General features: G+C 38.5%; 1 protein-coding gene across 6 annotated transcripts in view; it reads right to left on the bottom strand.

Annotated features, from left to right (window-relative positions):
* Positions 1 to 22,105, bottom strand: part of MPDZ (multiple PDZ domain crumbs cell polarity complex component) — a 95,195-nt gene extending 73,090 nt beyond the window's left edge. For 5 of the 6 annotated variants that reach the window (XM_053931393.1, XM_053931394.1, XM_053931396.1 and 2 more), the window contains exons 1-7: positions 22,043 to 22,105; positions 14,865 to 14,935; positions 14,120 to 14,286; positions 5,594 to 5,815; positions 4,485 to 4,624; positions 2,452 to 2,665; positions 386 to 514 (exon numbers count right to left, since the gene is read on the bottom strand). In XM_053931393.1, the coding sequence (XP_053787368.1) occupies positions 386 to 514; positions 2,452 to 2,665; positions 4,485 to 4,624; positions 5,594 to 5,815; positions 14,120 to 14,286; positions 14,865 to 14,880 (888 nt within the window). In that variant the 5' untranslated portion in view covers positions 14,881 to 14,935; positions 22,043 to 22,105. The remainder of the gene's footprint in view (positions 1 to 385; positions 515 to 2,451; positions 2,666 to 4,484; positions 4,625 to 5,593; positions 5,816 to 14,119; positions 14,287 to 14,864; positions 14,936 to 22,042) is intronic. The other variant, XM_053931398.1, reaches the window with a different exon arrangement.
* Positions 22,106 to 23,546: the final 1,441 nt, after the last annotated feature.

The following is a 23,546-nucleotide window of genomic DNA, read 5'->3' as shown; positions in this document are numbered from 1 at the left end:
AGCCACATACTTGCTCCAAGCTTCAGTAAGCTCAGCAGAGAAAAGCAGATGCTCTTAGCTGTTTTAGGACACAGCAAGTCAATCTTTGGAATCCCCACGACCCTGATTACAACCAGTACACTCGTGAAAGAATTAAGACTCTAAATGCACACAACATATATAATGTTACTAGATCTGAAAATGTGATTTAGAAACTAATTCATCTTTAACATTCAAATGCAGAGACTCCTGCACTAAACACACCTTTACAGAGGAAAAATTTCAGTAATTACTGTTTCTTTTTTTACATTTATTTGGATAAAAGCTACCACTATTTGGTCTGATCATAAAAGTAAAGAGTAACTTCACACCTTACTGAACAGTAACAGCGGTAGGTTGAATTTACCTGATCAGCCACCCCTCCCGGGAGGATGGTTTTAACAATTACTCCAGTTGACTTTCCTCCCACTATCCCAAATCCCAGACCTGAGCCATCATTGACCAACTCTATGGTCTCCACATGCTGCCAGTGAACCTAAAAAGAATAAATACAAGCTTGCAAATGATTAAAAACATTGAATCATAGAACTGTTCAGGTGTAAAAAGACCTTTAAAATTATCAAGTCAAGCTATTAATATATGTATAGAAATGTGCAGGTTATTTTCTCTTATTTCTTGAGTATGTTTTTAATAATAGAAAACTGGAGGAAGATTGACATATAATACCTTTTTAACAATTACTGTTAGGTATGATATTACAAAATATTTAATCAGTAAATTACTAATTCTATTAACAGGTGGAACTTCTCTAGTACAAACCAGAGTTGAATAATGGGTCAGACCTTCCAAGAACTTGTCGAATGAATATAGGCAGCAGCCTAGGGCTGCCCACCTTTATGCCCCTTTGCCGTCAGTAAATATTGCTTCTAAAAAACCACACAGGACTGGAAATTAAAATCTTCAGGTAAGTGCATGTTCACATCAGCCATTACAAAAAAGCACAGGAAAAAGCAAAATCCCAATTCAGTATTTCTAAGTCTGATAGCAGAACCAAATATTGTGAGGGAAGTAGTAACAGAAATGCCCCATGTAATAAGTTCCTCTGGGTTGTCTAATGGCAACAGCACTAGAATGAAGTTATTTTGATGGCAGACTGTGTTCTGAAAGGAGTAAAACTGCTCTGAAAGACAGACAAATCCTAGCTCACTCACATGGGGCACTCCTCGAAGGGACATCTGGAAGCTCATGGTATTCTTCCTCCTGAACAAGAACTCCCACAGTAAACTTGTCTGAAATTTAAAACCACAGCTGGTGCTACACCAGGTATAATCTTAAAATAAGCTTTTCTTTTGAATAATCAAGGTATTGCAAACTCAAAGCCCTGCGGTACCTGTTTGGAAATCCAGTCTTAACATAAAGTCAGTATGATAGAGCAAAGCCTGAAGGAAAAAGAATTGCTTCTAGTATGTTTCATTTGAAAATGAGGAGAACATGAAAATTGGGAAAGGCATGTTAACAAACCAGAAGCAGCTATGGGATGTCTGTAAGGAACATCTTTTCATGCAAGGGAAGCTGTTCAGTGAATACAGAGGCAATCACATAGAGAAAGAAGTTTGTCACAGCAATACTGGAGAAGAGCAGGCTTCCCCTATGTGCAGGCAGGAAAAGTTAGGTCAGTCAGCTGCCTTCCTACACACAGATACAAAGAATATTTCTGACATTCCTTCACTAAATGTTTTATACTAATGATTAAAAAACAGTTCCTTTTTCCAGACGGATTGCTCCCTATACTTCTGGTAACTGACTCCCTTAAAGGCCACAAAAGATTGAAGAGTAAAACCTACAGAAAGTGAATATAGGCTGCCTCATCCCAGGACAATCCATTACATGAGTGAGGTAAGAGGAAGAGAAAGTACAGTTAATATCACCATGTTTTTGAACTGTGTTGTTTTCACCTAGGTGTGCAAAAGCTCTCATAAGAAAGGAATTGTAGCGGAGCTGCTTTTTGGGGAGCTCTTAAGTGCATCTTGTAATTTCTCTGGAGCTCCCATGCTAACAGACAACAGCGACACAAACACAAAAGCACCCATCCAGTTGGTGGTGCAGATCAGACTACAAAGCCTCAAAAAATTGTTTGCTCAAGCAGAATGCAAAGAAAAAAATATCCTGTTTAGTGCAACCTCAAAATAAAGCTTCATCAAGTAAGGTAAACGTGCTGTATTTACACTGGATACAGGTAAGTTGGCAGACGGGAGCAAGAAATACGTCCAAGATGAAGATTATTTCCCCCAGCAAGCCTGAATATTTTCTAGTCTTTGAAGGTAAAAGGTATAATGAAGATAAATAGAAGAAAAACCTCAAGAACTGTGAAGGAATGTACAAACAAGTTACAAAAAAATGACTCAAAAGACTATATGCAGTAAGTACATGCATGTCCAGAACTGAATACACAAATGTTTGGGCTATACTCACCGGGTTGGAATGGGCTGAAACTGTGCTAGCAGCAGATGGAGACCGGGAAACTACAGGACTGATGAGCTGAGGAAAAGTGCCTCTAGCCACAACTAGCTGGACATTATCTTTTGCTTTCTGCAAAATGCTGATAGCTTGTTGATGTGTAATTGTCTGATCAAGGGCTTGTCCATTAATAGCAAGGATTTGATCTGCTTCCTTCAGCTTTCCATCTCTGTCACATAGGTGTAAACAGATGACAAAATAAACAATAAGAAAAATCAAGGAAGCATTGCCACAGAAATTGCAGTATTTTGACAATTTTCCAGGATTTTTAATAACCTGGTCTCTATACCCCTCACTTTTTTAATCCCCCGCTGCAGTTTTGCTGAAAGGAGCTGATGTGGCACCCTGGTGATGGCTCCCTTTGAAGCTAATCCCACTGCTACTTTTCCCTGGTGACTACCCCCTAGCCAGCTTTCTTCTCCCTCCCTGAACCCCCACGCGAGACTAAGCATATTAATCTCAGTTGCTCCCAACCACAGCCTGGGAACTTATGTTTATCCTTGACTTTGAGCCACTTGCTTTACAGACCAAGTGCCCCACTTTGTTCAGTGTACCCATTCTGAATATTCATCAAACCATGGAGTGGAACACACTTTCATCAGTATGTTACAGAAACATACTGATTTTGTTTTGCTGAAAAACAAGGTGGGGGGGGGGCGGGGAAAGGAAAAGAATAAATGACAGAAAAAAAAAAAAGAGAAGTACCAAGAAACCAAACAAAAGCCCTGAACAAATTACAAAAACCTCTTCACTTTCTGACAAAGGAAGCATCACTGTAAAATTACATGCTGAGTCCTTAGATCTACTCCAAAGGAAGTGTATGAAGCCTACACAGTTGAATTACCCTCTCTTTCCTCCACCACTTCTTTGCATCCTGAAGTGGCAATGCTTTGATAACAAAGGGCAGCAAGGAAAACAAGAATCTCTATTACAACAGCCTTTGTGAGCACCCACACTCAAGAAACCCAGGTAGAGCACCCAGGTAGAAAAAAAACTATTTAGCTTCAACTCACAAGAAACAAACAAACAGAAAAAAACCCCAAAACAACAAAAAACCAAAAAAACCTCACCTAAACCAAAACAAAAACAAACAAAAAGAGAAAGTGGAAATTAGGCAGATAAAAAATATTAAAAAAATTTAAAATACTATAGAAATATAAAGCATGCCACATTTTGTACCTGATTAACTACAATTAAGTCTGTATACCATGTTCTTGTCTCTCTTGCCCATGTTCTTATTAGACTTACAGTGAATGTTCAGATCACAAATAATCCAAAAATATCTCCTAAAGCACAGTGAGAAACAGCACCAACATGATTCAGCCTCTTCACACAACATACATAATACATCACAAAGCAGCTTGGACCAGTGACACATCTTACTAGTCTGCAGTGAACCAGTGCTGCTGCCATTTACCTTTGAGTTTGTGTGCTCCCTCGGCACTTCTCTCAATATTAGCTGTGGAATCTGAGTTTAAGTTCTAAAGCATAATTTCAGCAAAGCATTATAATTGCTGAGCTTCTGTAATATCAGCTGAGTATCTCTGAATATCCCTGACTTTAGGTAAAGACTTGCTTGATGTCAAATCTGGGTTTCATACCTGCTCAATGGGATTCTACCAACAAACACTGCCAGATACAGCTGACTTTTTTGCATCAAATTGTTCTTCAGTGCATTCAACAATGGCAAAACATATATTTCAACTTTAAAAGGCATGACACAGAACAGTAGCTTCCTCTTTTTCCCTATTTAAAAACCCCAGGGAAATGTCATTTGCAGTTTCTATAAATTAAGGACAGTTCATATGATGCCTGTTCCAACATCACATAAATTATGGCAAGTAATTTTACATCTGCAATGATGCTCAGAATATGAAGAGAGAAACATTTAAACATGTCCTTGTAACACAAAAATAACAGCAGTAACACAACTGAACTGCAGTGTCACATATATATTTGGTTAGTAAAATATTCAGTAGTAATATTACCGATGTGCCACACTTCCCTCCTGGATTTCTTGCACAAATATTCCTAGTTCTCCCCTGTTTTCACTCTTGAGTCCCACAACACTGAAGCCCAGACCACCACTTAGAGGTTTAATAAGGTCAATTGTCTCAACAAGACGACCCTGTTCAGCAGAAGTTGAAAAAAAGGGTACAAATGTTAAAAGGTTAAAAATTAACAAAGGTTAAAAATGTTGAAAAGCAATAATAAACGTGGCAAACAACTTGGAAAGTAATTTCTAATGACAACTATAGCTAGGCAAGACTACACAAGCTAATAACTGAAACACAGTTGTTCATTTCCAATTTCTTGCTATCATACAGAAAATATTTGAGAAATAAGTATTATTAGAGCCCATAAGACGAAATCAGGGAACAAAAGATAACTATACAAAGTTTTGGTTTAGTAGTGACTGAATAGCATATATATATCTATTTTAGAGGGTACAGGACAACTTTTAAGCAAAACCAGAAAAAGAAGATGAATTTCAGAAAGATGAAAAAAAACTTGGACTATGCAAAAAGGCTCTCCTGAACATCACTAGACTTCTCCTATCCTGCTCTATTACAGATTAAATAGTTAAATCCTAGAATATATGCCTGGGCTTTCCCAGCTCCAGCTGAAGGGACTCGTGCACCATTTCTGCTTATTACAGGAAAGTAGAAAGATTAGAGAACAATGCACAGCAAGGTCAGAACACAGCAAGGTCAAAATTTTCCATTTTATTTCCAAGACAGTCACAGATCTAGATTTTGTTAATTATGCATACAGGAGCATGCTCTGACAAAGTATCTCCCTCAAGCATAGAGCAGCAGTTCTACAATGAGCATGAAAAAATAATGGCATGCTGGTCTGTAATACACACACTGGTCAGCTAAGGACAGTAGCTCATGAGTGACTATGTCAGGGCTAGTTTTTCAACTGCGTTCTCATTTACTAATTGTTTCTCAAACTAAAAGGTTACTTTTATTTTATACATAAGTGGTATTGTGGTTTGTGTAGTAACTCAATTGCCTTTAAATAAATATACATGTATCCTAATCTTCATATAATCAGTAATCCGTATTTTGTGGTTATTATATGACAGGGTTACCTGGGACATGTTTCTGATCAGCTGCTCAAAGTCATCACTGCAGAATTTCCCATTAATCTGAGGAGTAATGGATCTCATTGATGTTTCTAACACATTAGCTGGGTTGCCATTCTGCTGAGCCAACAAATATGACTCATTAAGCGGCAAGGACCCAACATTCACACCATGATGGATAAGCTGAGGGAATTCGCCACTGGAATGTATGGAAGGTGTAATATTTACCTGTAAAAGATTGAGGGCAACACAGATTTATAGACACAGCAGAAACCTTCTCCTTAGGTAAGAACATTCTCATAAGCCAACTGATCATTAGAAGTACTTGAAATACCAATTTGCAATTTTAAGCAGACATTTTAAGGAGAAAAATTACCTTCAATATTTACACCCAATGTAAAGCTGCAAACTACAAGCATAAAACACAAAAGAAATTGATTAGAACAACCTAAAATTATTTTCCTTACTCTGTCTAAAATTCATTTGTTCCCATCACCATAGCATCTTGAAGTACGCCATCACTATGCTAGAGGTGAACAAGAACAATTTTTTTTTTACAGCATCAGTATTTAAGAAAAATAAACAACAAAAAGCAAACAAACAAAAAAAAAAACACCAAACAAACCAAAAAACTTTTAGCAGTTATTTCACAATTTAAAAAAAGTATGCAAATATTGATGAAAAAATAAGTAAATCTCACATCTACATAGAGAACAAATTTCACCGGTCAAGGTTTCTGCATCACTATGTACTACAGCTACCAATGTGACTATCTGTATGAGCTAGGATTAAATATGACATTACTGAACAAGTCTAAAACCACCAGGCTGATCTGAAAGTCACAATCATATATTTACACAGACTTTACAATCCACTTTTCTCAGAATAGAAAAGAAAGAAAATCCTCTGTTTTGCACTACCACCTCTTTTGAGTAAATCACCTCTTTTCAAGCAGATCTGTGCCAACCAACCTAATGAATGGCTGCTGGTGATATAAAGCTCAGGTGAAGCAGAAACCCTCATCTGTCTTTTGTCCCACTTGCCTGTTGACTGCCAGTTGGTACTGCTTAACTCCAGATAAATTTGCTTCCTACTTGCCTGGCACATTTACTATTATATTGCAACTTCAATCACTTTTCATAGTTTTACAATGCACACTTTCTAGCATTCTGCATCACAATATAGAAACCTAAGTTTCCCCTTCCTTAAAGCTGTATTTTATACTTGAAGTATCAATAAAAATTTCAAAACAGTAAATATATTCTAAAATGTCTACTGCACTAGTCTCACTGTTCAAGCATGTTACATGTATTGGGTTTATCATATCAGTCTTCCAACAGTCCATTTAAAAGGTCAATATTGTTCTCCATCATATAATTCCATCTCATCAGAGTGTTTTAGGAAAATGCAATAAAAAAAACGTAATTTGTTGAACAACTTATGTGGCTGGGAAGGCCCTCAAGTTAAAGAAAAAATGCCACAAGGCAGCATTAGAAAGAAAAGCTCTCAACAGCATTTCTAAGCCTGCTCTAATGCAAAGAGCTGTAAAGAAGCAAATTTGGGTATTTGGAACTCAGTGATTTTTAAATCCCATTGATTATGTTCTTTACCCATACTTGTGAGGAATCATTTGGGTTATGTTTCAAACAAATTGTAATGCCTAAAATGTGCATATATGCACTTTCTTTAACCACATATATTCGTGTTGGCAAGCCTGTAAGGCACAGGTAGACAAGGCTTGTTTCACAGTTCATTACATGTAACAAAAGCCAGACACAATCAAATTCTACCCTTTTGAGAATGTAAGACTTCCCCTTACATTATATGAATGGATTTGAAACTAGTAAAGTCTATGATGCACTTGTGTTTCTTACCTGCAGAAGGCCATATAATAGATTGATTCACTTCCACCTTCACAGTATTGTCCATTTCAATATATAAAACTGTATAACTGAACTTGGTCAATTATGTGCTTTATTTCTTATTCTCCTCCACCTTCAAATCTTCTTACAGAACCTGTTGCTATGCTTCTTCCCACAAAAAATGGTCACTGGTGAAGTCATTAATCCTAGGAGCATCTAACATTATGGCAATTAACCATTCTTAACTGGTTCTACTAAAAATATTTTTACATTTCTACAGCAATATGAAGCAGCCTAAGAGTATATGAGATACACACCTGAACTACCTTTCACATGAACCTGAAGGCTGTAGTATATGGGTCTGATATCACAAATGTTAGTAAGTCATGGATTCAAGTTCACTTTCTAAATTGCAGTGGTCATTGCAGAAAATAGCACTGAGTTTCCCTTTCTACTGAAAGTTACCATCCTCAGAGCACTCTTGGTCAAAGCAGTCCCTAGAGAACTAATCACTTACTCTGGCAAAGCCAGCAAAGTTAGCCTAAACAAAGAATAGAATAGTACGAGTAAAAGCTACCAATTTTATCCAATGTCAATCAGTGAGAGCTCACTAAACTACTTTGGTGCAGCTTTTGGAGTAGTAACTTCAATCTAAGTGAGCCAGGCTCAGCATCTGAGCATTGCAATGACTTCAATCAGTATGATTACACCCAGAGAAAAATATCTTAAATGTCTGCAATTTCATTTAGGATCATTCTATCTGCATTATTCTGTCCTGGGGGCCTTTTACTGTAGTAGGAGCTTCTGGATGTTTCATATTTCAGGGTGGCAGAAGCGGAAAGTCACTGGTATTACTCAAAGTCTTTTAAGACCCAACTGTGTATGAATTCCCACTGTGAATAGAGTGTGTAGATATTTTCTAAGACAAAAGAAGGAAAATTCTGTAATAATGCTAAAAGCAAAATTTGAAATGTACAGAAAGCTAGAACACCTTCTACTTTACAAAGAACAAGCCATGCTGGCAAAAAAGGAGAGAAACAGAATTTTATGTCACAGAAACTGACTGTAGCTGAGAGACCACTGCTTTGAATTTATTCCATGTCACCACACAGTGTTTCAGACTGCTAATGCAGAGACAATCCCAGTTTGTGAAACCTCTCTGCATAAAAAGCCTATGTTTTTCATGTATCTAGAGTACTTCTTTACACACAAATGTGTAGGGAGCAAGTTGCACTAGAAAAATCATGCACAAAAGTCTACATCAAGCCACAGTAAACAAAATTATGGCAGTTTTACAATAGCATGGATGTTATAAACGGTGTTTGCATTATGATACTGTTTTTCTCTAGTATACAATAAAAGACTCTCTTAATGTATAATCACCAAACAAATGGAACTACACATCAAAAAGAAAAGGAGTATGACATATTACCCTTATGAATAGTATTGCATGCCTAATCTGAAACCAAAATACTTCTTATACCATTCAAACTTCTACTACGATTTAAGTATGTTCTCCTAGTACTATTGGACAGTGGTTTGATTGCTTTAGGCAGCTCATTGCACTGTTTGCAATGTTTAAAGAGCAGAGTAGTCATGATGGGCACTTCAACTTCCACCTGAACATCTGTCCAGTATCACCATGCTTTTCTCTACTCAAGTTTGAAGGACTTTTTCAAAAAAGGTAAAGCAATGTCCTTAGGGAATTCTGGTTTTCTCCCTGGTAGAGAATTTGCATATTTCTCTTCTGAAATAGAAGTAGTTACAGGCCAATTAATTTTTTAAATTTTTACATTGTATGTTTTCCCTGACCAAGTCCTGTTCAAACTGGCAAATGTAGTGGCTATTTTCTCCATTTGAAATTTCATCCTTTCTCCATAATTTTGTGAGCCGGGACATCACTGCAGACATACAGGAATTGACTTACTTTTCCCATTGTCTTTCAAAGCAAAAGATGGAAGTTCTTCATGTTTTTCTAATACACATAACATAGTAACAACTCCATTATTCTGAAAACACTGGATTATATTTATTTGCACGATGGTTAAAATACCACTGAAAAGATGTCTTGCATACTACATATATTGCAGGAAAAGGAAAAAATAACATTCCAATTCACACTAGGTTAACTAGAACTTTAAAGCCTTCTCCTCAAAATTTCAGTACAACAGCACAGCTACAACACAGTATTGAACACAGTCACATCAAGAGCAACTGACAGCAACATTTCATTTTCATCACACCCTTTTTAAACAAACAAGCTCATATTTAATGGAGAATATGCTTAGTGCCTGAAGCCAACCTCATATAAAATTTCATCTGACCTCTGAAATTCCAAGAAAACATTAAACTTAAAAAAAAAAGTTCAACTGTTAACAGAGTGAAGTTTTCTGTATGTGTGTGCGCAAAAACCTCACATCTCATATCTCCTCTTCTGAAACAGACATGGTTACACCTTAAAAACTATAAAAACATTTACAGTGACATTTACAGTACTTAAGGTAGAAGTTCAGAATTCCAAGACAAATTTATAAGTAGAAACATGATGACTGCTCTCTTCCATGTGCCCCCCGAAATCCAGGCTTATAGCATGAAAAAGAAGAGAGTAACTGCTATATATTCTTGCTAACACAGAAGTATAGGTCATTCCAAGGGGAGCAATAAACCACAAGTGCAAATCTTAAAATGAAATATTTTTCATAATTTATAAGTTGCACTACTTTGCAGTAATACAATCACCATAATTCCATTAAAAAGTATCTTTATAGCAGTGTGATTGTATAGTTACAGAATGAAACATTATTGCTTTGTTTTATCAGCTTGTTTTTGCTGTTTTTCCTTGACTGGCATTCTCCTTATGGTATAAAAATCTCCAGCTCGGACATAATTTGCATAAGATAAAAAGAAAAATTCATGAATACCACTTAGTATGACAAAATTTATGTTTTAGTCACACAGACAGACTGTGTGACACACAGACACACTGAATACAATCAAGCAGTGCTTACATGCAGTAGCTCAAAATACTTTAACCAAAAAGCAACACAAGTAATGTCTGTATTGTACCAACACTTAAAGCAAATGTCCTCAACATTGCCAGGTCTCAACTTATTCAACAAAAAGAAATTTTCAGTATTTCTGCACTGCAGCCACTGAGCAGCAGCCCTGGACACCCCAAGAAGCACAAGACTGATTGGAAGATTCCTGGCAAAAAGGCCAGCTGCAACAGGAATGACAGTGGAAGTGAGGAAGCAGAAGCCAGAGTACAACAGCAGGGAAAGGCCCTGAGCTCCCAGGAATAGGAACTGGCACCAGCATCACTCTGCTGGCTGCACCTTTATGGCTCCATCTCAGAGTAGATGAAGTAGATCCCAAATTAGCATTCCTTTTTATCACTTCATTTAAAAGCGCAAACAGTATTGCTGCCAAAAGGGGTTCAAAACATGAACTAAAAATCTGTAGTTGTGCAAAATGGAGAGTTAACACTGTTAAGTTTTCACTGGAAACAGGAAAAGACAGTTTCTCACTTCTTCCCTAAACTCTCTCTTGCACTGACACCCAGCTGATACCACTACACTGTGAAGGAAAAACTACGGTCAAACTCACAAGTAAAAACAAACAAAAAAAAACCCCAAAAAACACAACAGAAAAAAACAAACAAAAACAACAACAACAACAAAAAAAACCCAAAAAAAACCAAAACAACCAAAGAAAACAAACTATCAAACAAAAAAACCTCCAAAACTAAGAAATACAGCTCTGCCATCTATAGCCAACCACGAGATATTTTGTTCTAGTAGAGCTCTGAGTGGAAAAGAGGCAGGAAGAGGTGTGGAGGAGGTAAACAACTGAGAGACAAAAAGAAATGGAAGAGAATCAGGACAGGAATAATTTTCTTTAAAATATTTAATAAAGAAAATAAAATATTATTAAAATATTTAAAACACCACAATCTCTATTTTTCTTCTGTGTCTGTCTTATCTTCAAACAACAAGACTGCTCTTCAACATCAGAAAACAAGCATTAACTGAAGAACAAGAACAGAAAGAGACAAGAAAAAAAATGGTTCCTTCAGGGCTCCCCAGCTCAAGAGACTTCTGAAGTCAAAACAGTAATTTAAAAACAAAAAACCATCCCTTTGTTGTGCCTAGACTTTCCACTTCAGTTAACTTCACAATGACAGTTTTGCAGTACAAACAAATCCTGCTCTCTCATTTAAGAAAAAAAATACCCCGCAACTTTACAGCCTACTAATAATAACGAAGGCATCAGATTTGCTGACTTTAGCACCATGCCTCAAGATAAAGCAACATACCACTCAGTCCATATACTGTACAAATAGAGGGCAGGACTTTCACTATCATCTCTATGCCTTCCAGACACAGCGCCTCAAGCCAAGAATACATCTTTACCTTAAAATTTATTGATGACCCCAGAGGCCCACAATGAAGTCTCACTGGTTAACCTACTTCTGCTGGGATACTTACAAGGAATCTGTTTCACTTGTAAAGTAAACTGCCATTCTGGCTTCTCTGCTCCCATCCCCTCTTTCAAACTACATTGTCCTAAAAGATGACCTCCCCAAGAATTTTGCAGTAGTCTTGTAGCTCTTTAAAAACTCATTAAAAACAGAGGGGCAGTTAAACGGACTGTCACACTTCACCTCGAAAAGAATCAAATGCACATTAAACTGTCACTGCAGCTCATCATTAAACATAAAAAAATTAGCCATCTTAGTCTCCAATGGGTAGAAGCTGCAACATCTTGTCATTGCACAACTCAGCATCATTTGTCATCCTGTCTCAAACATGGCTCTGACTGCTACTATCGGGACACAACTTCTCTTAGTCTATCACAGCTTGCCAAAAAAACTGTTCACTACTCACTCAGTTTTCATCAACCTGTTGCTTAAGAGCTTCAAGAGCATGTACCCAGACAGTTGTAAAAGAGGTGTCCTTGAAGGGTGTCCTCAAAAGTGTACCTATGAAAACACGGGGCTTTTTAACATAACTGCCTATTTTATGCTTTTATTCTTTGTCCTGTTTCAGTGTGCTTTGTAAATATTTAAATAGTACAAAATAAAAACAAATAATCCCATGTCATATTGTAGGGCAGAAATTCTACAGAAAAAATATAGGATAAAGAAATGACAAAAATCTAAGAATGCTGTAAACATGTATTTACATGTGTAAGTGTTAATATAAGCACACATTAAAAAAAGGGAATTCACATCCAAATAGCTCCCCTGTCAACTAAACAGACAGGGTACATACCATGCAATATGCACAGATTACTAAAGTTGCTTCACAGACAAACCTGCAGAGTCAGGACAGAAAGTGAAGTTATTCTTTGCTTTTTAAAAAATACATGCCTTAAATTACCCATCCTAGTATCTCCTGCTTTATTTTCTAATTTAGGCAATTTAAAAAGATAGCCATCCTTTAACTACACAGCTAATATCCAGAAGTGAAAATTTATTTTGCCATTTTAACAAATTTTTATTAATGTTTCATATACTTTTATTTCGTATACTTTTATTTCTCACTATGTGTTCCCAGGATCTTCACCACATAATTCACACAATTTCTGGATGTCACTGTTAAATTCTCATTTCCAAATGGCAGTGCAAACAAATGCTCAGGACAGTTTTTTTTTCCTGAGATTTTTTTTAAGTTACTCCAATGTCATCAAGTCTCTAAATACTAAAAAGACAAAATCTGAAAAATATTGTAATGAATACAGCATAGACACCATTCTAATTTATTTATTGTCTGTGCAAAATAGCATCAAGATTATCCACAGAAACCAATAAAGGGCCACAGTGCACTCTTCTGCCACACAGCTGAAGTACTGTGAGTATTGTGAGGAATCCTTCTCATCACAGTCTGGTCAGAGACCAGATGAGGCTCCACACTGATGATAAGGTCCATGTGCAGAGTCTGCTCCCTCCCACTTCAGCAATTCTGCATACCAGACAGAGCTGCCTATCTTGGAGGAGTCAACAGGAATGACAATTTGTAAAGCCAGATACATAGTTTAGTCCTAATTCAGTTACTGAACTATTTTCTATATTCTTCAAATTGTTATTCTGCTGACAAGAAAACTATAGCAACAAATAAAGTCAATATAGTCAAGTTGCTGACCCTCTTCTCAAGCTCACCGAAAATATGCAGAAAATTAATACTTAATACCCTGAGCAAGCAAAAAGGAGGCAAGAGCTCTGGCTTCTCTTTGATCTTTTATTCCTATACAAAGTACAAAATAGATTTTCATTTCCTTTTGAAGTCAACCATTCTACAGCTTCCCTCCACATCCTCATTTTAGCAGGGTAAGACACGAAAGAGCAATAAAAGGCTCCTAGGAAAAAAGTCCTAGACCTCATAGAAAACATGCTCCTTTTGAAGGGCAGAGAAAGAAAGCTTTATGTTAACCCCCTACCCATATCACCATTCCCCTGCCCTGCACATTTTAAGTAATGAGCATATACATAAAAATCACAAACACAAAATACAGCCTCAACAAAGCCCCCAAAAGTCAATGTGGCATGTCCCCAAACCTTTGAATCAGATGTTTAGTTTAAGCTATTTCACTGTTCAACAAGCAGAAACACATACATCTTTGCATTACCTTAGCAAGTTTCCCCTTGCACTTGCAAGACTGCTTTTCCTACCTGATCTCTTAGTTGTTGAACAGAAGTCTGAAGGCTCAGAATTTGATTAAAGAGAGGACTCTGCAGCACTGATTTTAATAGGCTCAGTTTCTCCTCATTTGCAATGTCACCTCGATCCCGAAGTTTTGCCTGTAAGCGCTCCATGGCCTGGAGGGCCCGATGCATATCTGCAGCAATAATCATTGCTAGTCAGTAGCAGTCTAGAAACAGCTACACAAGGTACAGGTTTAAATATAACCCTCTGTACTGTTCAAACTACAGAGAACTTGAATGGCTCTGTTTTGAACAAAAATCCCAGCCCATCTAATGCAGCCAGAAGCCAGAGGTAAAGCATAAATCAGAAGCCAATGAAAATTGTATTTCTGTCCATCAAGAAGTGGGTTACAAAAATGAAACAGCCTTCACTGAAATTCAGTTACAGGAACTGTGGCTACAGTCCACTGTAAATAAATAGGGGCATAAACAGTCATAATAGAAAACATCTTTCTTTTTCATGCAAATTTTTAATTCAAGAAAAGATTATAACAACAAAATCAAGACAACAGGCTCAAATTTAAATACACTAAACATATGATTGTGCAACTTTTGTTTTTAAATTAAAAAACCCAAACACAATACCACTTCTAAGCACAGTAGATTATTTTCTTTCAAAACCTCTCTCAGCAGTATACACCCATATCCCAAATCTATCACACACACTTGATTTGGCCACAAAAATACTGTGATATGAATGAAAAAAAATTACCAATTGTTTCCAACATGTTTTCTGCTTCTCAGCTTCTATTTCAACACTGGAAAGAGACTGTAAAGATTTCCCTGAAAAATAATAGAAAGGAAAAAAGGTCACATTTATAGAAATACTAAGCTCTGAAGGGAAAGAAAAAAGCTTTTGAAAACAATAACCAGCAAAATAACAGTCCACAAAAAACTATCTCCACAGATAATTAAAATAACTGCAAAATCAAATTCTGACTCACTTTGGTGCTCAAAATCTTCCTGAAAATTGCTTTAGGAATATACTTTGTAATTTATTTGCATTTCCATATCAAAGTGGCTATCTGTTGTACAACATGTCCTGCACTGCTTTAATCAGACACTATGAATCACAGCTGACACTGAAATTTTAGTTTCATTGCTTTCCTTTTCAGTAATTCACAAAAGACATTCCCTGCGGGATCAGTTTTCAAGTTCTGTGTTGACAATTTCAGGTGCATGAGCCACAGCACACTTTTTACAGTCAACTTTGAAAGAAAAGTCATATAAGCCACAAGGCTACAGGCTTTCAGGACTCTCACACTAGAGCCTCTACTATTAATATCTATTGGAATTGAGACTCAGATGTGGATAGCTGAGTTTTTATCAATGTGGGTTTCCAGGAAGGAAATTCTACACTGGGACGAAGAAATTCTGAAATTGCTTTGCTTATTCCTTTTTTGTTGCTTTTTGGGGTTGTTTGGGGCTTTTTAAAAATGTATGTCTGCAATTGCTCAGAAATTTGCAGTGACAGAGTATGTTTGATGGAGATGGATAGCTGAGAAGTGAGGAGCTCAAGTATCATTGCGAGTGTATGAACTGTTGATCTTATCTTTCATAATTTGTTTTCTTTATAGTAGAAAAACACGTCAGTACAGCATCCCCACTTGTATCTGGAGAACCTAAAAACATACAGAGCTGTGATCTCTAAGCACTCAAGAAAAGTTATTTTTTCTTGAGAAAAAGTTATTTTTTCTTGAGATGCTGGATAAAAAGAGGAAAAGTAATGATGTTGATAGATCACTAGATAAGACAGCCTAACAGGATCATTAGTTTAGTTATAGAACCTGATCATTTTGTCAAGCCTATACTATTTGCATTTTGTGCAGAAAAAGCAAACCACATGGGTTTAGAATGGTTTCAAGTTCCATCAATATGACTTCCCTAGCTTGAATATGCCTGAAGTTTCCTATCAGCTTTATTCATAGAATCACAAAATGGTTTATGTTGGAAGAGAGCTTAAAGATCATCTAGTCCCAGCCTTATTGTCATGGGCAGAGAACTTTCTACTAGACCTGGTTACTCAGAGCCCAGTCCAGCCTACTAAAAGAATGGGGAGTCCATAACCTCTCTGAAGATTGCCTTTGATCTTGACAATACATTGATACAGAATCACTGATAATCGTTTTTAGGACAACGTACAATATTCAAACCCCTTAAACCTGACTTGGTCAAAGTAATGTTACTCCATGATCCAAATTATGCCTTTAAATAAAAATAAGCCTTTATAATTTTTTTTCTTGCTTGGTAAGGAAAATCCCAGATCTGAATCCCAGATCTGAAAAACAACTCAAATATCTCGTATTTTCATCTTGTCACTCTACAAAACAGGACAAAATGAAGTCTATTTTACATGGGAAGCGCTGGGTGAGATTATTTAAATGCTATGAATGAAACTGACTTTCCCAAACCCTCATCACCCATAGCTCTTCTTTCTAGGTTAAAAACTACTATCACTTCTATTCAGAACCACTATTTAAAATCAGAGATATTTCTGTCATGCTTGTAGATGTTTTCCTCAGTACCAATGCAAATCAAAGTTCTTTCCTGTTTCACTGTTCTATTTCTCAATACCTACCTCGGGGCTGTGTAGTGGATGGAACCAGAGAACTGTGCAAAAAATTAGAAATTGAGTATTTTTCAGTCATTTCATTTATCACAGAACTATATGCACAAGCACATAACATCTTATGTTCAACAGATGAAACTACTCAGGAAAAAACAGAGGGTTACTGTTCTGCTTTAGCTCTGCAAGAACCTCAAGAAAAGATGCAGCTGTAAAATGTCTCTATCTTTTGGAGTAGCTGGATAATGCTTTATTTTATGACTCAATTTGACTAAAATTTCATTTCTTGTGCTGAGAAAGGCAAATTTTACAAGTGACAGCACCCAAGGTCATCACTGTGTTCATGCAATTCTGAAGATATGAACTCTAACAACTTATAGCAGAGGATTCTACAAGCAGACACAAGTCCTAAACATATCTATAGGTTGAGATTATGCCACATAATCTGCAATGAAAAGTCCTTACCTCTGCGAAGACAGTCATTACCTGCTTTCTTTTTACCTCATGGTTTAGAGAGAGGAATGAATATTGCTCTAGTGCCATGCTAGTATCCGCAAATCCATTTTGAACTCTCAGTTTATTCTCTTTATTTCTGATTTTATTAGTAGGGAATCTCTCCCCAGCTCTCCAGCTTAATGCTTTTGTCGACATCAGCAATAAGCATGAGAAAGACCAAAACTGTTATCAGAATGTTTTCCCTCAGACACCTCCTCTGAGGCAGACACACAATGCATTGAGGCACTCCAGTGTTTGCCTCTACGTGCTGCAGGCCAAGATGACCCCTGTTCACTCTGCCTGCACTCTGAAATGACTGCTCCTGCTGTGCCACATCCATGCTAACAAGTGGGATCTGTCAGCACCAGTGGAAGTACTGGAGAAGCAACCACACATCTCTCCAAAATACACTGCAGAGACATCCATAAACACCACCACTCACTACAGGACACAGTGGCCTTTAAACCAGCTTGCTTCTAGTATTTTAGCAACCATATGCTAGTGAGAAGTAGATTGGAATGCATGATCACTTGTTGAAAAGCCTAATTCTGCTATAGTGACTGTTTTTATAATGGCATTGGAGATTTCTAGATGCAGAGTGGGAAGTTTAGTTCTGATTCCTCATTTTACAATCTCCTGGCAGTCTGTATCACAGGAACCTGAAGCCAAAACCAGCCCTTCTATACATGATACAACAATCTTCACACCTCAAAGAGCTTACTAGCTTAGCTCAAAGTAGATTTAACTATTTTTGTATTTCAGCGCTGAAGTTCATTAATCTCTTCACAGTAACAAGAACACAGGCTGAGTCAAGACTTTTTTGGCAAATCAAAGAAAGACTGTTAAGCAAATAGCAAATTAAGTCTATGTTCAAGTTCTAAAGACATAGGTAGCTGAAAGCTGTGATGTAAACAAAAAATGAACAGCCAAACAAACCAAAAAGAAAAAAAAAGGAAAAAAAACAAACCTCATAATCTTCTTGTTTTCCTTCTATTTTAGAACATTATAATAGAAAACACAAGTAATTTTAGACAGGTATAAGGTGACAAACACACCATATTCACTCTAAGAACAAACCAAAGTTAAAGATGATGCCTTTCAAGCTTGCACTTCAGAAATTTGATTCTTCCTATGCTAACAAACAAAAATTGGGTTTTTTGCCATTCTTCATGCTACCCTTCTTTGGTAACATTCGTTGCCAGAAAACAGCTGGCACGTTCAAACTCTGGTTTCTATCTGTCCATTTCTGAAACACTAAAATGCACAGGTGGCAAAATTTTTTTTAACATCTGAAATTTATTTGATCACCTCCTTTCCACTACAACTGCAGAAGGCATTTAGCTAAACAGACAAAAGATTTGTGAAAATAGTAAGGCGACCCATTTCCATTTATCATTCTTTCACACCTGATCACTTAGTTTCTACAAGGAAACCTATTCTGTTTCACTGATGGATACTCCATCTACTGTTTCACAAAGCTATTTTAGATAATACCTTGAAAACTAATGCTCAAAGCATGGATTAGGAAACATGCAATGCCAAAGATAGAAAACATAGTAATAGGCTTTGCCCCATAGCTCCTGCATTACTTGAAGTGCTCTGAGTATACAGAGGAAATGCCTCTCTGAAGAGTGACCTCTAGGCCCAAACTCTGGCTTGGAGTTGCATGAGATTAAAATTAAATCTATTTCAATTAAGCAGCAAGGTAACCACAACATGCATGTTATAGCTGCTAAAAAGAACATTTCGGAACTTCTAATCTAACATTTAGATCTGTGTTTGTCTGGGCTAGATATATCCTTTAGTACTTCATTTTTATCCCATGTCATCTTCCTCCCCAATTTTCTGGCTATCACTAAAATAGGCATATTGTGTTAGCACAGTATGGAGCAGGAACAGAAACTAAACCACACAGGAAGTGGAAGATACTCATTACTGCTAAACTTTCTGCCTTGCCTGTAGAGCCTAAGAGCTCTTCCATTTCTTCCCACTTACCTCCTGAAAGCTGGCTACTAACCCCAGGAGGAGAACTAAGGTTGATCCCCAGACTCTGAAGTAGTCTTGTGAAAATTAAGGCAGTGGAAACTGTTCACAGTAAATAGAAAGATCTCATGCTTTTCTACATATTTTTCTAGCTACTTTTCCACTGTCCCAAATGCAATTTTGCTGTTGCACCCAGCTTTTTTAAAAACACAAAGGATGTAAAAATAAATGACCAATAGGGAATAAGAGAACAAACAAAAAGAAAAAAATTATGTGCACTGTTCTACAAGGAACAAAGCAGATTTCCATCGACTACCTGGAATGTAACAAGCAAACAAGAGATACCTGACATCTACATTTGATAGCGATGCTAATGGAAATTGTTCTGAGACATTCAAAGTAGAAATAAAAAGGCAGTATTGCACAGCTTATATTAAGATTCTAAGCACTTTGAAAAGACATCACTAGCCTCTTGAAATTTAGCAAAATGCTGAATGCATCAAAAATACAGAGAGGTAGTGGATCTGTATGTTGAAGAAAAGTTCTGTGATAGAGCTGAACAGTACCATGTACTTTGCATCAATTATGAAAACTGAATTTTGAACATTCAACTACTTGTAACCTTCTGTATGCATCACTCTAATGTATTAAGGAAACTTAAAATGTTTTTCCATTAACTGGCAATCTGTACACTGTGTATAATTAATAATTTTCTCTAACACTGTAAAAAGCCCTACATCAGCTTAAGATATAATATCCACGGTAACTGACATGCTAATAATTGCAAATGGGAAATGGGACTAAGATATCCATAATGATTGCACCTACTGATAAATGTGTGTGATATAGTGTATTCAAAATTTATTTGCAACGAGCAATCCAAAAACAACAACATAGCAGGGTAAGTGTTCCTGGAGTTTGTTTGGGGTTTTTTGTTAATGAAACAAACAGATCATCTTTTACAAAAAAAGTATTTTTTCAGTAAATATCTTAAATTAAGATCAATTGGAATCTTCCACATTAGCTTCAGAAACTGAAAAGCATCTTTTTAGCATATGCAGAATATAGGGGACACTACATATACTGAACTGATGAAATACAGGCATGATTAATATTGGCTCTTTATGTTTTCAAGCATAGGTAATTGATAACCATACTCATTAAATTCAATTAAACCTGATGAAGCACAGATTTTACAGCAGTTGCACCTCAATGTATATTGAATTCTTCACTTAAGTGACAACAGCATACATAAATCAATAAACACAAAGCTTCTCCAAACAGCTGCCAGTAAGCATCAACAAAGAGCCATCATTTTCCCTACAAACTGAAAACACAAATTTCTCTTTGTGTATTGTGACAATAGCAAGTGATTTATACAGAAAATCATAACACTGTGTAACAAGACCGCTGTGCAAGGGGTCTCAAATATAAGGACAGGGTCTAAAAAGCCTACAAAAGAAATATGTTATTATTGCCAAGGCAAAAATAGCCTATTTTTGTACTGACTTGTCAGGAACACCAGCAGTGAAATATGACTGTCCTTATCAATGATAATATAGTATCCTGTCAGCATGGCATTATATTAGCCAAAAGTGCTTCACCAGAAAAATGTACTGGATGCACTTCACAAAATTTTAATTTTTTTTTTTTTTGGTTTTTTTTGGTTTTTTTTTTTTTTTTTTGGTGTGAGACATGGAGCGGAGATTAAAAAGTTATTCAAAATGATTCTCAATATACTGAATAAAGTCCTACTTGTTAAAACAAAACCATGTACAGCTATCTGCATGACTGAGAAGATATAAGGCATTCTTGCCCAAAGAATTCACAGACCAGGGCCCCACCAGGGCCAGGTGAATAAAAAGATCCATTTGTACCGACGACGTAGTGCAGTTCTCTTTCCCTAGCGCTGATAGCCATCTAACTTTTCTAGGGCATTTCTGTGTGAAGAGGGGAGAATGTATCCAATTCCTAGTGAAAAGTTTCTTCAAATCACTAAGGAAACCATCACAAACATCATATCTAATCAATAAATGTTACATGCATGTTACTGTTAACAAGACAGGAGACATAACAATATGCAACTAAAAATTGGTAACAATTTAAAAAAATTGTGTTATCGGTCTAAAAATGCTGCTTGTTAAGGGGGGTATATCCTTAGGTATTTTCCACTTGCATTCTTTTATTTGAGTGTTACAATTACTTTCAATTTCCACAGAAGCATCAAGTAACACTCCCAAAGACTATTTTACCACTTTCTCCTTTTCCAGTTTAGATTCTTCCCTACCAAGGAGTTGCTGTTTCCTTGGGAAATGCAGAAGTGATATGCAAACCACAGGGCACCACACAATAGAACTTCCGTAACTGCAGAATTCAGAGCCTTCCTCTTTATCTCAGAAAATCTCTGCTCTCCTACTGCGACGGACTCCTGACACCCTTTCTGGGACCAAAGCCAGTAAGGACGTTTCCTATCCAACAGTTTATAGTAAAAAAATAAAAATCTTCTACATATATTAGGACACAAAAATATAGCTGGACGATGCAGTGTTTAAAAAAGCAAACGACAAGGTAAAGGAAAAAAAATAAAACCACAACGTTTTTCAGCCAAACGGCAAATCAACGTTAAATGTTGTACACGGAGTTCAAAAGGTTGGCTTTGTGACTTTTTCTTTCTTTCCTCCTAATACTCTTTCCAGTAATATAGGGAGGTGCTGGCAGCAAGGGGGGACACGAGAAAAGAACCATCCCTCTCCTCTGAGCGCCCAGACTCATCAAAGGGCACAACTGCAGATGGCCCCTTGCCCTCTGTTTCCACCCAACCAAAGCCGTTACGTTTAAACGCGCACCGGCGAGCTGCTGGACCGCTACAGCGGGGTCGGACCTGCGGGCAGCGCCGACACCAGCTCGGCAACAGGTACCGGTCGCGAGGAGCCGCGGCCGCCGCCCTGCCTGGAGCCCGAGGACACTGCCAATGTCGCCGGGGCCTCCGGTCCGGCTCTGGCTCCAAGCGAGAATCAACGCCGCCGCCCACGAGTGGGCCGAGGGCCGCGGCCGCTAGCACGGTCGGCGGCAACGGCTGCAGATACGGAGACCTCCTCCCGTCATGAAATCCCCGCGGGGGGTAAAAAAGCAATGCGAGAAAAGGTAGCAGGGCTCCCTGCATATGTCAGGGGAGGTTCGGCTTTTGTTTACGTGAGAACAACGCCCCGCCAGGCCGCTCGAGCCCGCGAACAGCCTCCCACGCCGCAGACCAGAGCCCCGGCCCAGCCCGGCCCCCACAGCCGCTCCCGCCGCCCGCGGTCGGTTGTGGGGGGAGGAAGAGGGGATATGCCGGGACACAGCAACAGGCTCAGCCCCCCGGCCCGTGGCTCCACGGCCTCTCTCCTCCCTCAGCTCCCCCCGGCAAAACCCTTCGGATCAAATGAACAATAATAAATAAAACTTCGAGGGACAAACGCGTTTTAAAAGGTCGCTCAAACTCCAGCGACGCGGCGGGCCCTTCCCGGCCCGCATCCCCGCAGGACGACTCAGGCGGGCTCTCCCCAGCACCCTGCTTACCCAGCGGCTCGACGGGCCCCGCCGCCCGGCCCGGCTCTCCGCCCTTCCAGCCCCCGAGTAGCGGCGCCGATCGAGCCGCGCCGCTGGGGCAGCGCGCTCGGGCACGCCCCGGCGGCCTGAAACCTAATCCTGCACCTCCCGCCCGCGGGTCTCACCGGGGCGGGCTGGGCGGCCGCCTGCAGCGACGGTGGGCGGGGGTATCCACAGGATAGCGGGGCACGACCGGGGGTGACCGGTCCCGTCCCTGCTGGCCTGTAGCGTCGCGGCCCTTCCCGTGAAGTTTGTCTCCCCGCGGCTACCGGAGCGCACGCCTTGCCGGGATGACACCGAGGAGCCGGGCTGGTGCGGTTTAGCTCTCCGGTTCGCCTGCGAAGTGAAGGCGGCAGCAGGCTGGCCCCTGCCTCTCTCCAGTGGTGCGGTGCCGCCTGCGGCCGGGCCTGGCCCCGCTTGCTGCCAGCCCAGCCACGGGCCGTATCCCTTCTTGTGCAACAAGATAAGCCTGGCCTGGAACGGAGGAAACGTTTGGAAATGTTAAAAAAAAAAAAAAAATTAGATCAACAAACAACACATGATGAAGCTAGACAAAATTATTTATAAGGTCGTGGAATTAATAAAGGAATGACTTTTCCGTCGATGCAGCAGCTGGTTATTTTGTTAAAGTAAGGAAGATGCTGTGTGTTTCACATACATATGTCTAAGAATAGAGCACATAATGCAGAGATGTTTGCAGTGACCACGAAATAGCCGAAAACATAAGTTCAGCTAAAGGTGGAATTATTTTGCTATTTGTTA

Source organism: Vidua chalybeata, chromosome Z, assembly GCF_026979565.1.
Source record: "Vidua chalybeata isolate OUT-0048 chromosome Z, bVidCha1 merged haplotype, whole genome shotgun sequence".
Lineage (NCBI taxonomy): Eukaryota > Metazoa > Chordata > Aves > Passeriformes > Viduidae > Vidua > Vidua chalybeata.
This window is presented reverse-complemented; position numbering and strand designations above follow the sequence as displayed.